The sequence below is a fragment of the Puntigrus tetrazona genome, chromosome 2 (genome assembly GCF_018831695.1).
Source record: "Puntigrus tetrazona isolate hp1 chromosome 2, ASM1883169v1, whole genome shotgun sequence".
Lineage (NCBI taxonomy): Eukaryota > Metazoa > Chordata > Actinopteri > Cypriniformes > Cyprinidae > Puntigrus > Puntigrus tetrazona.
In genome coordinates this window covers 10464815-10479855 of record NC_056700.1, presented here as the reverse complement: position 1 = coordinate 10479855, position 15041 = coordinate 10464815, and the positions used below count along the sequence as shown (strand labels likewise).

The window sequence follows — 15041 nt, the reverse complement described above, 5'->3', positions numbered from 1 at the left end:
TTTTTTACAAAATGTAATATAAGTCGCTGGTGTGAAGTTTCAGCTCAAAATGCACCACAGATCATTTATTACATCATTTTGAAAATGCCTATTTTGAGTGCACAGGAAAAGGCTGATTTTCGTGCCTGTCTTTTTAAATGCGAATGCGCCGCTACTTCTTGTCCACTTTTCCACTGCAGCTTTACAGTTCAACACGGAATAGAATTGATCAAAGTTTGGGTGAATTGATCAAAAGTATCATTATACAAATCAAATCATAATATGGCCCAGTATCTGTAAATATTAAGGCCTCAAGAATCGACTCAGATTTGAATCCTGTAGACCTACGTTCTGTGTTTCTCTGTGGTTTTGTTTACTACACAAACTTGAGGCTCACGGGTGATTTCTGCACGTAAATACATAAACAACATCTCCAGAGCTGGAGTTCAAAAGAATTTTATGGTTTCATTTGAATAAAAAAAAGCATCATATTCACAGCAACCTGTTTAAAAAGAATTAATCACAATATTTCTTTCCTGTTTTAATTTTAATAGTAAATCCCCTTTATTTACCAAAATACAATGTTTAAAATTTCATGAATTAAAAGGCACATTAAATTAGTTTTTCTTACTCCTATTACTTGAAACACAAGTTTTACACTTTGTGGAATGCTCGATTGTGATTGGTTAGTTGCCACATTCCAAGGTTTGTTATTCCCAGACAACAAAAGGTAAAACTAATAACACAGGCTCCTCCGGGTGACTGCCTGCCTGCTGGGAGCATTTTTTCTTTGTGGAAACTGCGTTTAATATTTTATTAACAAAACTCAATTCAGTATTATGAGTACAATTATTTAATTAGTTATGTCATCTTGGTATCGCGGACTCCCTCTCTCGTTTCACACAAACACAGCTGCTGCAACGATTGTTTAGTAGACTCTAATGGATTATAACTAACAAACTGGTATGATTTTTAAACCTTTTTTGTTTTAAATACACATTTAGTTTTATTTCTGTGGCTTATCGGCAGTATAAGACTGTTGTATAAGACTGGGTTTAATGCAAGGTGTGTACGTTATCCTTTACATAAATAATGACAGATTTTTGTACATTTCATTTTTGTTTGACATGAAACATGACAAACATTGGCATATTTTTCCTTTGATGCCAAAATTGGTACAGAGGACTGTGGATGTTTACTGGTATCGGTATCGAATACAGAAATTTTGGCACCGTCAAACACTACTAGAAAGTGCCTTTCCTGTGGACGCATAGCACGATGCACGATGAAGGAAGCGTAGAGGAGAGAATAAAACAAAATAGCGGTCACAAATTAGGTGTACAAAATGAGAACGTGTAAAGAAAAATGTTGGTGAATTTCGATACAAGCTCAGAGGAGACAATAGTTTGAAACTTTGCTTCGTTGGTTCTTATAAGACTCGCACATTTGTACTTGTGAAATTCTTGTGCGTGTTTTAAAAATATGGCTATTTTCTTTCAAAACTGCATCAATTTGCTACAGGATGCCTTGACAGCTGTGTGAGGGATTGTTTGTATTTTGATTGGGCAGATCGCCTGTCAATCAAACTCCTTGTGAAAGGTCGATTACTATCAATGTTGAAAACATTGATATTTTTGTGGAAATGTAATACTTTAGGTTCAAATGAACAGCATTTTTTTTAAAACTTATCATCTTACTGATCCCAAACGTTTTAACGCTAGTGTACGTGTGCTTTAACCATCCAGTACAATTTATACAATCAATCACTTTACATGGCAGGTTCACAGGCACTTCGGGAAGTTTGAGGAAAACTAACTGTTACTCATTTTGACAGAGAACAACTCACGGACACATGTAAAAACGTGATTGCTTCAGGAGATGCAGAGGCAGTTGGCTGTAAAAGTTGCAAACATGACTTCAGGTGATTCATTGGAGATGATCAGCGTCTGGTGGAGCAGGTAGAGTGATGAAAAGAAAGAGCGAGGGATCCCGCCTACCATCAGTACCACAGCGTCACTCCTGACTCACACAGAAGTGTAGTAGTGGGTGAGGACTATCCTGCCAAAACTCACTCGCACACCAACTCCCTACAGCCTCTTACATCATCAGACTCACAGTTATGACACCATAACATAACACAGGCACAAAATACTACAGGAATGAGCCGTTTTTAACAACTTCCAAAGAATAGTTCTCATATTTGTGTTCTTCGATGTGTGGAATTTGAGAAACTAAATAGACTTGTGGCTATGATTGAGCGAATGAGATTTTGAAAATGATGTCTGAAGAGAGTCGAAGTTTTCTTAAGAACAAGAAGTCAATTAAAAACACGTGAGAATGCACAGATGATGAGGCCTTACTCATTCCCAGAGTCCCTCTGTGTGTCATCTATAGAGAGAGGAGGCGTGGCAGGCAGTAGGATGTGTGATGACACCACCTTATGGGCACCTTTCAGAAATAGCAAACTCACCACACACACGCTTACACACGCTGCCCAGGCGAACATGTGGCAATGCTAAGAATAAGTGTTTAAGAGTTGAGAATGATCCACTGGAGTGTTGTGTTCTTTTATAAGTGTTAACAAGTCCAGGAATAGATGCAATGATGCCAGTGGGTGGATGAAGGGTTGCCCGTATGATGAGCCCACCAGCACATCAGCAAGAAACTTTCAGAGTTTTTATGCTTTTGCATTTGTTTGTATCATTTTTATTACTTTTTTGTATTCGTTAGCGTCAATAAGCAAGAACGTGCGATCAAAAAATGACAATCTGGACACCACTGACTTTCACTGTACGGAAGCAATATTTTCCAAATATGTTCCACAGAAGAAAGAAAGAAAGGATTTTGAACAACACAAGGGTGAGTAAATGATGACTTTTTTTTATGCCTTTAAGCTGTTAAATGATTCATTTTATGATTTTTTTTTTTTAATAAACATTTAAAAATATACCAGTTAAATAAAAAAGGCATACTGGTTAATGAGCCACAACATGCAGATTTTAAAAATAAAATGAGGTAAGGCTAATAGTATCTGTAGTACACAATACCAGGTTTATGAGACAAAGACAGAATTACTTATAAAATTATATTGAGTTATTGCTGCGGTAAATTCAGCTTTGCCATCCAAAAAAAGACAAGTAAAATATTAAAAAAGAAAACATTCAAATTTTTTAAAAATATTTTACAATGTTACTGTTTTGGTCTTCATATTATGTGGCCTTAACTACTATGTATTTACATAAAAAAAATACTTATTGTGTTTATATTGTATTGCAAAAATGTTGCTGCTATTGAGGTGGGATACTGCTCAGGTTAGGTAATGTGGGTAGGTTTAAGGGTGGGTTACAGTGTAAGGGATTGATCAACAGTGTAATTAAATGTTATTACAGAAGTTAATTACAGATGTGATTGCATGCAGGTATTTTTAAAAATACAAATAAGACGGAAAAACAAGTATTTACCAAATTGTATTGGATGATTCATTTTAATGTAAGTACAAATGCCACCTAACATAAAGTGTAACCCTGTTTTTCAGTATCTTGGTGGTCAAAAAGTAAAATTGATCAGTCTTGACTTTTACCTACAGACCATCGTGATTGAGTGTTTTTATAAGTAAAGTTCAAGAGGCAAAGAGTCAGCCTGTGAGTAATTCCTGTTCATAGGTGCCAAGGAATGAAAGGTAAGATGTGCTCCAGCTCACACAGACACATGTATGGACCAGCATGCATCTGTCTGACACACGCGTCTCGTGGCCGACTAGCAGCCCTCATTGGTCTCTGGGGGTGCAAGGTCTAAACTCCACAAAACATCTGGAGAAACGCTGCAGTGTGTCTGTTCTGCAGTCATGAACATTCCTGCTTTCGGCTGAATCACCTTCAGGGCTTTTATTTCTCTTAATGGTTCTATTTTGTAAATCCGCCTAATTTGCTGTCCGTGGGATAATTGCCTGAAATCATTTTCAAAAGCGAGAATGTACGTATTATAACCACAAGAGGGAGTCGAGTGATGTCACTGCCATGCATCACTATGATGCGAATGTCACAGACATGAAATACAAAAAAATGATATTTAATGAAAAGGTGAATAGGTTTATTTAAATTGCCAGAATTGTCCAGATATGTACATTTAAGCAGATGCATCCCTCTTATAAATGAGTGATATTTGAATATAACAGTTTTGCCTCTTTTTTTTTTAACACTCATTTGATCCAAAGGAAGCGCCTCACTTCCCACCCATGCCTTTTCTACAAAAATCGTGTCTGTACGCTGCATGTGCACCTAACCGAGCATGAATGAGTGACTGGTTGTGTTTACACGTGTGTTACGCACACAGATAGCCATGATAATCATGTTGACCCCTCGACTTTTCCCTCCCCAGGAGATTATTCCACCACACAGTTAGCCAGCCTGCACAACAGGTGCCGACGGATTGATGGCTGGAGAGATGAATGATCGCTGGAAAAAAAAATGAGAGTGAGAGAGAGAGAGAGAGAGAGAGTGTGTGCGTAAGAGCAACTTAGATTCTCACGAGGAAAAAAATGGTACACGTTACTGGAGGAGTCACTGAAGAGAGCGAGAGAGAGAGAGAGAGAGAGAGAGAGAGAGGGAGGGAGGGAGATGAAAAAGTCAGTGAGTCAGTAGTGAGAAAGATTGTAATAAAGTGAGAGGGAGGGATGAAGAGGAGGAAGGTATAATTACAGAGAGAGAAAGAGAGAGGGGACAAACAGTGAGAAGCCAGAGAGGGAGAGAGTGCTAAAGAAAGAGTCAGAGAACTGTCTAACCCTGCCCACTTTCCACTCAACCATTCAACTCCGGCACGGGCAGCCGTGCACCGTCAGGTTTCTACAGAGCGACCCGGAGGAGGAGCTCACCGGCGGCGCTTCGTTCAGCCCTCTTCAACTTTTATCACCATGACCGCTCCGCTCAGATAAGGATTATTTTGGACCGGCTCCCGCTTTCCGCATCGATCTGACAAGCAAGCCAGCGCGGCGACTGTGATCTTGGCAGCGGAGCAGAACAGGACCGAGGTGTGAGTCTGCCGTCACTCAGGATGTCCTCGCTCACTCTCGTGACTGGGGTGCTGCTGCTCTCCGGCTGTTTGTCAGGGGGCTGCTCGCCCACGCCGGCCGAGAGCGGCTCTCAAGATCCCGTGACCCCCTGCCCGTCCTGCGCTCTAGCCCAGAGGCAGAAGGACTCGGAAGAGCAGACCGACATGGTGGAGGCGGTCAAGAGGCACATCCTCAACATGCTGCATCTGAACGCCCGGCCCAACGTCACTCACCCCGTGCCCCGCGCCGCCCTGCTCAACGCCATCCGCAAGCTGCACGTGGGACGGGTGGGTGAGGACGGCACGGTGGAGATGGAGGAAGATGGAGGGGGGCTGGGGGAACACCGAGAGCAACCTGAGGAGCAGCCCTTCGAGATCATCACCTTCGCTGAGCCAGGTGAGGGATGTTTTAGTGCCTCATGAGGAAATGTGATGACATTAATGGGTTGTTAGGGCTGCTAAGTGATCGACTCTTACCTGTTGAGTGAGACAGTGGAGAAACGCTTTAAGTGCAATGAATCTTTTAAAACCTTGCTGTGAACTTCAGTATTACATTCACAAGTGTATGTACATATACATACATGGTTGTAGTTCTAAAATGTAATGTATACTAGTAACATTTTATAGTAAGTTTCAATTCATTAACATCAGGAAGTGTTAATTATTGAACACTGTTTTATAGCATTTATTTATCTTAGTTAATAGTCATTTTAAAGATACTAATATATGTTTACCTTTTGACGTCTAATACATTATGAATTGTTCATGTATTACAAACATGAATTAACAATGATTTCTAAATGACCTTGATTATAAAAGCTGTAAAATGCTTCATTATAATGCCTAATATCTAATTTATTAACTGAACCTTATTGTATAATATTACCCAAATATTCAGTATAACTGAATGTAATATATCTGAAGCATGTTTAATAATGCTTTAAATGAATGATACTGTAAAGTGTGACTTTTTTTTTTGCCTAAATCCACGCCTTCAGTATGGGTTCAAATGGATAAAAGGCACTTTTTCGGTTTTGAGTTGTTTGAGTTGTCGCATAATTTATCCCGTTATGCGCAAGACTGTCTGTTCGTTGTTCCTTCTTAATATGTACACCGCAAACGCTTGCAGTATATATGATGTACAGTGGATGTCACCTCAAATGGCTCCACTCAGACTACTGTTTCGAAGGAGTGCTTTTAAAAAGCACTCAGGTAGGTGTTAGCGGAGGTCTGAGGGAGGGAAGGAGTCATCTTAAGGGGAACACATGCGCTGCAGCTGTGGAGTATTAACACTCTGACTGTGCACTGCTGCGGGAGGCTCTCGGCGCCGTGCTACTGATATGAAATGAGGAAATGATGCCCCTATTAACAGCTATTGAATGGAGCCACTTAAACATCTTCAGTCCTGCCAAGCAACGGGAAACTGTAGAGACAGTGATTTAATATGAAATGAACACTTTATCATGGTATGCATCCAAACTATGTTGAGTGTTCACTTGAAATCTACTTGAAAGTATAGTTTTCCTAAAAATGTGAATTCCGTCATCATTCGCTCACCCTCACGTTGCTCCAAACCTGCATGACTTTTCGGTCAAAAGAAGATACTGTGAAGAATGTCAATAGGGTCCGATATTTTTGGACCCAAAATGTTCTTCCTAAGAGAATGAAAGCCATGCAGATTTGAGGCCGTAATTTTTATTCTGGGTGAACTGTACATTCTTGTTTTCACAAAGTACTGTCATACAGTTCATATTAACTCTAATGTTGAGCTTTAGACTCTGAAAATGTGTATCTGCTGACCTGATGATATGCATTTCATGCAGTGTTGCTAATGATAGAGTAGCCAATAGACAGCCATCTAATTTTTTTTTACGATGATACAGGAAAAAAAAACTGATAACGAACAATGCTCTTTTGAAAATTTGAAAATGCTTTTGGTGCCGCCCATAATAAACACCACTTCCCAGTCGGTTCAATAAACTGAGTCTGGGATGGGAAGATCCACAAGTACATTCCATTTTTAATTGGTTCCTCATGACTTATTTATAACAATGTCACTGATCCACAAATCAGCATGACACTGCTGTAAAAAGAAAAAAAGCTAACAACATTTGCCTGAATGGGGTGCGGAAGCGGATGGTTGAAGCGGTCCAATCTCATGGCATTTTGGGGTGAGGGGTGGAGGGGATTTCTGCAAAAACAATATAGCAGTGTTTCTAAAGATATCAATGCTGACCTATCTTTAGACCAGCCCCGGCCATGATGTGGACTGACAGTCGCATCTGATTCTTATACACAGATTGACCACCAACAGTCCTGCACAGGCTTAATGGGGCGATCTCCGCGGCTCATTAATTGCAGCTATCATCAATGAGTGCAAGAAGGAGCCAGCAAACATTTGACGGTGCTGTCTATTGTGCCCCGTTTGCTTACATAAATGAGCATTATGCCTTGATGCTATAAATAGACCTTTTGAATGAACCTAAGATTAAAAAAGGCCCCTCAGAGCCTTTATGAGATTGCAGGGGTGTTAATGATGCTCCAGGGAATGGAAGGGAGAGGGATGGGGTGGTTCGATCCCATTCAAAACCCACAGGGCTGTTAGCTGGCCATAATTGCTCCATTCATCAAAATATGGGGCCCAGTAATTACTCTAGGCTGCTCTGTTGGTGTGTGGAATGGTCGGGGTTTCATTGAAAGTATCTTAGTGATATAGAAAGATATCACAAGTTAGTTTGAAATGGACAAAATCATTCATCTAAGGGATAGCTCATGAAAGGGAAAGTACACCCAAAAACTCACCCAAAAAAATCATTTAGCCTCAAGTCATTTCAGAACGAAATTAGCTATTTTGAAAAACAGATGGTGTTCTAACAACATTGGACCCCATTGACTTTCACTGTATTGGCAAAACATTAAAAAAATATATTCATTTGGGGTTTTCAGAAGAAAGATCATTTCATTTTGTTCAACTAACTATTTACTGACATTCCAGAGCCAGTTCTGGTCTACTGGGAAGGATCTGTTGTGATGCACTTACAAAGGTCTCTAAACTGTCTGAATACATGGGATAAGAGTGGGATTGACACACTGAAGGAACTGTATCTGAATCGCAGGCAGTTTTGCTGATCTGGTGTGGATAGCTTGGCTTGTTGCCTCTCTGAGCCGCTTCCTAAAACTGCTTAGAAGTTGAATGATGCATTACAGTAGGTCTTAAAGTTCTTTGAGGCTTACTCTGAGGATGTTAATAACTATTTATTTCATGCTCTGACCCTTGTGTCAACCCTGTCTCCTGATGATTCATACCCGAGGCTTCATTATTAGGGGACAGACAGGTGATAGCTTTGTGTATTGTACGAGACAAAGCAGTGCAAGACGGTATTATAGGTAAATGCAAGATAGCACTTGATTATGCAATGAATATGTTTTGTGTTGTGGTCATCAAGTGATTGGGGACTGTGATATCACTTTTACATCCTGGTACAACAATACATCTGACTACAGTGAGTCTTCTTGTCAACACCAGTTTTGGGTGGATGCTGGGTTTTTTTTTTATATAACACAAAAGCAATTGACTTTTGGTCTATTTATAAAGTAATTCAATAAACTGACATCATTTGTGAATACCTTTAGTTTGACAATTCTCAACCAGTGGTACTCTATCATTCAAAGGTTTTAGGTCAGTAAGATCGTTTTTCCATAGTTAATTCCATAATTTTATTCCGTTAGGATGCCTATAATTAATCAGTAAATGCATTTATAATGGTAAAAAATTATTTTAATTAAAGTTTTAAAAATAAATGTTACTTGAGAATGCAATCAGAATAATAAAATGATTTCTGATCGATCATGTGGCATAAGACTGGAGTAAAATTTGTCATCACAGGATGATTTTCCAAAAAAAAGTTTTTACTGTATTTTTTTGTCAAATAATTGCAGTGAGGCATATGACACTACTTTCATAAACATTAAAACTGATTCCAAACTTTGAAATTAATTATTTAATAATTATTTTAAATAAGTTGGTTCTAAGGGTCAAATAGGGGCTGCTATAAATTACATTATTTATGAGATAATGTGAACATTCATACGTTTTTCCTATATTAGCCTTTCTCTTTTCATCCTATCAAATGTCTTCACATCAATATTAAACAAAATCTGTTTCTATATTTTTAAAGTGCTATGGTTTGAAGGATGCTAACGGTTTGGGTCTTGGTGAATTTCTTTTAATAAAGTTCAAAAATTTAGTTTATAGCGAAGCCAAAAAAGGTTGAGAAATACCTTTTTCAGTCCTGATGTCATCAGTTATCTCACGTCTCTTGGCAGCATTTAATTTTTTTTTAAGACCCACTGGATGAATGCAACACCAAGTAAACAATCCTTTGATCTTCTCTGATATTTGCCATGCTCGACTAGTCATTCTCACTGTACATAAAGCAGATTATTTTAATGTAACTTTGCTATTTTCAAAACAGTCTTGTCCTTGATATTGAGAGTGTGCACAGTCGCAGACACAACTGTTGCACCATTTCAACATATAAAACAGATAAAGAGTAGTGACAGTATGATAAGAGCTTTCAAATAAGCAGAATAATTCAGTGTGTTACGTGACAGTGGGCACAGTTGACTTTGACCCGAAACTGCAGTACTACAAGCTTCTGAAGTGTCCACCTCACCCAGACCTCAGAGACACGTGGCGTGTGTTTAAACCTACAAGAAAGACAAAACAACTACAGTGAACTTTAAGACTTGCTCAGGATCCAAATGACAATGGCAAAAGAGCAGCTGCCTTTGAATATGGAAAGAAAGGCCAAGTCTTTTTACTCGGTCACACACTGCAGCTCTTGTTCGAGTTAAGAGGTGTTCTGATAAGAGATCAGGCTCGATAGAGACACATTCATCTGCAAATGGAAACCTGTGCTGTGCTGTTTCTTTCTCTGAAAATATCTGCGGCATTGTTCATACCTATAAACCTGTTGTATTCTTGATTTTTAATTTCTTGGAATTTTCATCCTCTACTATCAACACTCTTAAAGTAGAATTAAAAAGATGTTTCAAATGATAAATTTACTAATTATATGAAAGCACAGCAGAAACTTCAAACATATTGACGTCAGTGAGGTGGCACCGCATTGTTCACTGATCTGTTTGACAACTTAATCCGCAAAGTAAGGGTATATAAGTGGTGTGTAATTCAGAATTTCAAAAATAATGAATGTTTACCATAGTTTGAGTCGACAAAAAGCTTTCCAAAGCACCACAGATTCTCAGTGTTTATAGTTTTGGAGGTGAATCAGCTGCTATGTTTGTATCTGCATATTAAGTTGGAACAGGACTAAGTATTTTAGCATCCAAACTACACACTTAAGCTTTAAAAATAGTTCTTCCTGTTATGTGTTAAGTCCATTCAGTGTTTCGTGGGAGTTTTCTGACAATGTGAGATTCAATGAAGCGAACAGACCGTCCAGTAAAGTTACTCAGAGATCTCAAAGGCTTTCGTGAGCTTTAAATAGTAATTCATCCAGGCAGATTTTCATAATAGCCTGACAATCGAGGGCCAAATGAATAAACGGTTGCTCTTGTGTTCAAAAGCGGCTAGACGCAACAGAATGCAGTGACGTCTAAAAGCACAGCGCTTATGGCGCGAGACGCTAAAAAAAAAAGAAAAAAAGCAAGGCTCATCACAATGGTTAAAGATTTCAGTCTGGTGCATGTTTACATTGGCAAACAATTAAAAATGTTCTGGTTCGGTGTGAACTTACTGTATTGACCCTTATTTAGTTTCATAGATAACTATTATATACAGTGTCATATGAGATGACTGAGTAAAGATAAACCTGCAACTGTATTTGTCTAGATAGATATCTCAGTGCCACATTGACGAGCAGAAAAGGTTTAGTTTTAGAGAAGGTCTTTTCACAGCTATGCTGGACTGTCTTTTATATCAGATAACACGGGATTTATTTAAATGTAGACATGTTGACTAAACAGTTGAATTAATAGCTGTTCTGTTGAGGAGGGGTTGGCAGAGATCATTTAAGAGTCTGTAAATCAGCAATGGTTACTGATGCTGAGCTGGCTTACAGCAGACAGTCATGTGCAAGTTATAGGGAAGGCCCTTGTCATAACATACATGCTTTATGTACACAAATGGAGTGCCAGGATTTTAGAAGCAGGAAATGTTTTTTACGGACTGAGGCTAGGTGTTGACGAAGGACTGCAGATGGTGGAGATTGACCGCAAAAAGAACATATCCTCTCTTACAGAAAGAGAGAAACAGTTAAGTGTAGCAGGCGTTATGTGTGCTCTGATCATGTTGAGCTGGTGGCTCTTACAGAGAGAGTTTGTCATTAATAAACTGAGCCACACAGAATCTCTGCATGAAGATCGCCACTGAAAAACCGGCAGATTTCCAGAGAATTGGAACTGCCACCATTCACAAAAGTCTACATATTCCCATCATTTGACTTTTTGTTTAGTAGTTATTTTGCTTAAACAGATCATACATTCTGAAAATAAGAGGGTTTTAATTTCAGTCAAAAATTTATGATTTTTATTACTATTATTTCCATTTTAGTTGTTATTTTATTTTAGTTTTTCATTCATGGAGCCGAGTTAATTTTGTGATTTTTATCCTTTAAACAATGCATTTCTCATTTTTTACATTGCTATTCATTTTCATGTTTACTGCAAGTGCGCTTCAAAGGTTTCAAATTTTTTAAATATTAAATGTCCCTGTTTTCATAGACAGGGCAAGGGTTAGGTCTTGGTTCAATTAGGACATTGAAGTAATTTTTATAAACATGCCTTAGAAAAAAAAAATATTACTGGTCTGCATCTTAAAACGTTTTAAATATCTTTCATTTGAAACAGTGACAGAAACATAATGTTCAGATTTACATTTTAGTCTAGTACTAGGCTTAAGCCTTGTCTGTGAAACCAGAGGTAGGTAAACTGAAAAAGAAAAAGATATGATGGACCAACACACACACACACACACACACACACACACACACACACACATAATTCAACTAAACAATATTTAGTTCATAATTATGAAAATTTATTTTCTTATTTTTATTATTTTGTCATTTGTTTTTATTTATTTTTTTAAAACCAAAAATATATATATTATACCTTGAACACCTGCATTAATCGTTGGTATGTGGGTTCTATTTTTCCTTGTTATTTATTTATTTATTTTTAATCATCAGTTATTTGTAGAGTACGCTCAATTCCATTTTAAGTCCATTCTGCATCACTTTGAATGAAAGAAAATGTTTGCGCCTCTTCTTCCTCATTTCACTTTCCTGTTAGATTTCTAACTTTAACAAAGTTCAGATGTGCTGTGTCACTCAAAACCCAACAAAGCATCTCAAACATAAAGCTAACCAATTGCCTCGTGTGCTTCCTCCACAGGAGATGCCCCTGACATCATGAAATTTGACATTTCTAAGGAGGGCAGCGCTCTGTCCATGGTGGAGCAGGCCAACGTCTGGCTTTTCCTAAAAGTCGCCAAGGGCAGCCGAGGGAAAGGCAAGGTGTCTGTTCAGCTCCTGCAGCCCAATGCGGACGGATCCCAAGAAGCGGTGGTGTCCGAGAAGACGGTGGATACGCGGCGCAGCGGCTGGCACACGCTCCCGGTGTCCCGCACAGTGCAGACCCTGCTGGACGGGGACGACAGACTGCTATGTCTCCGCGTCTCCTGTCCCATGTGTGTCGAAGCTGGCGCCGTGCCCATCCTGGTGCCCTCCGACGGCATCAAGGGCAAAGAGAGGGAACAATCTCACCGTCCCTTCCTCATGGTGGTGCTGAAGCCAGCCGAGGAACACCAGCACCGGCGCAGCAAGCGCGGCCTGGAGTGCGACGGCAAAATTCGCGTCTGCTGTAAACGGCAGTTCTACGTCAATTTTAAGGACATCGGGTGGAGCGACTGGATCATCGCTCCGTCTGGGTATCACGCTAACTACTGCGAGGGCGACTGCCCCAGCCATGTGGCCAGCATCACGGGCTCGGCCCTCTCCTTCCATTCCACCGTCATCAATCACTACCGGATGCGCGGGTACAGCCCCTTTAACAACATCAAGTCGTGCTGCGTACCCACGCGCCTACGGGCCATGTCCATGCTCTACTACAACGAGGAGCAGAAGATCATTAAGAAAGACATCCAGAACATGATAGTGGAGGAGTGTGGCTGCTCATAAGACGCCGTGAACTCCTAACAAACACTTTAATGTTGGTACAAAGCACATATCAGAGGATTGGCACACAGACTTTCGAACTGCAAACTCGGGCAAACCTATTTGTTTCTAGATCATTCCAATAGGACTGGTTATTGGAGCGGTCTTTGTGGCACTTTCGTATAAAAATGACGGAGGGGAATAAAGCATAATATATTTTTTTTAATGAAGGGAGACTGAGACTGAGAGGGAACGGGTGCATGGGTCAAAGTGTCAGCCCTGATTCTCTGCACTGCAATAAAGAGACTTATTTTGAAGTGTGGAATTATATATTCTGAGAGGAAGAAGAAGAAAAAAAAAACATGCAACTCTATGCAAGACAAGTATTATTACTGGATGTTCTTTTTATTATTATTATTATTATTATTATTTGTCTTCTAGCTTTACGTTTAATGTCGTTTTTATTGTCATCCCTTTTCACAGACAAAAAAACTGTACTTTTTAGTACATCTTAAAAGAAGTAGTTGTGTTTAGTTAATTTTTCTTATGAGAAATACTTGAAGATTAAAATTAGTTTGACCAGCTGCTGGAGCCAAACTACATTATTATTGTTATTATGATTATTTTATTATTGTTATTATTATTATTATTATATTGCTATAATCACCTATTATTATTTTTCTCCTAAACATTCTGAATGTTGATGAAAAGTAATATAAATTTGCACTAAGCCAACATTCGTACCATGTGAAGCCCAGAGCATTATGGGTCGCATTCTAGTTGCCATATCAGAGTCTAGAACAAAATGCATTCGGATCTTACACATAGTAAACCAAAGACCATACACATCCCATTCTCAGAGCAAATCCCCAAAATGCCCGGCTCTGTGAATCTATTCAAATTAGGAACAACTGTGTATGGCCAACATAATATACCATTAACTTAATATAGCACATAAAATAACTTTAATTTCTGTTTGTTTGTTATTTTCCTGAAGCAGCCTCAATGTTAAGATACCTTTCGCTCTCTGTGTTTCGACAGTGTTTTGTCTTTACCAATGTATAACAAAGGTCTTAGATTCTGAACTGAAACCTAGCCTTCTCGACAGAAATATTCAGTAAAGAAATAGAAACGATGTCCTGGCAGCGGCAATCTGCTTGGTCAGGTTTAAAGTACAAGACACTAAAGGAACTTACTGTGTTGTTTTATGTAGAGTTATGCAACATATGATTGTATGTTGCCATGTTGTACAAATCAAAATATGTGCTTGTCATGTTTTATATCTAATTTATTTTGCAGCATAATCTTTGCTTCACTATTAAAGCTGAATTGTACAACTTCACCTTTTGGTTTAAGTCAATGTGTGTTTACCAGGCCAGATGATGAGCTGGATTTCAACTTTTACTAAATTAAGTACATTTTTTTGCAGATCAACTGACAAATCTGGCACTTTACCCCAAATATTAGCACTGCACAGCTAAAGCAGATGCTGTGCAAACTAGTGTGAACTCCTCAAGGGCCGTTTTCTGACATTTTTAGCCACCGATGTTAATGGGAGGTTTAGAGTCCAAAAGAACACATAATAACATAGACATAATATAATAAGCTGACTGATATTCTAAAATAAATGAATAAATAAATATTCATGCTTCAGATTTGAAGTTACACATTACCATTAAAGAGATTTTTTAAATATTCTTAAAATAAGAAAAAAATAAAATAAATAAGCTCTTCTCTTATATGTTGATTTACTTTCTGATATTATTATAATTCATGAAAACTGCTGTGCAGTGTAATATTTTTGTAAAAAAAACTTTTAATTATTTTTGATAATTA

At 38.6% G+C, this 15041-nt stretch overlaps 2 protein-coding genes across 2 annotated transcripts in view; both read left to right on the top strand.

Annotated features, from left to right (window-relative positions):
• Nucleotides 1-15041, top strand: part of tox (thymocyte selection-associated high mobility group box) — an 839643-nt gene that overhangs the window by 583118 nt on the left and 241484 nt on the right. The gene's annotated exons all lie outside the window — the stretch shown is intronic.
• inhbab (inhibin subunit beta Ab) lies at nucleotides 3627-14547 on the top strand. Its single transcript, XM_043259604.1, has 2 exons — nucleotides 3627-5422; nucleotides 12445-14547. Exons 1-2 carry the CDS (start codon nucleotides 5029-5031, stop codon nucleotides 13227-13229), a joined length of 1179 nt encoding a protein of 392 aa, XP_043115539.1. The 5' UTR covers nucleotides 3627-5028; the 3' UTR covers nucleotides 13230-14547.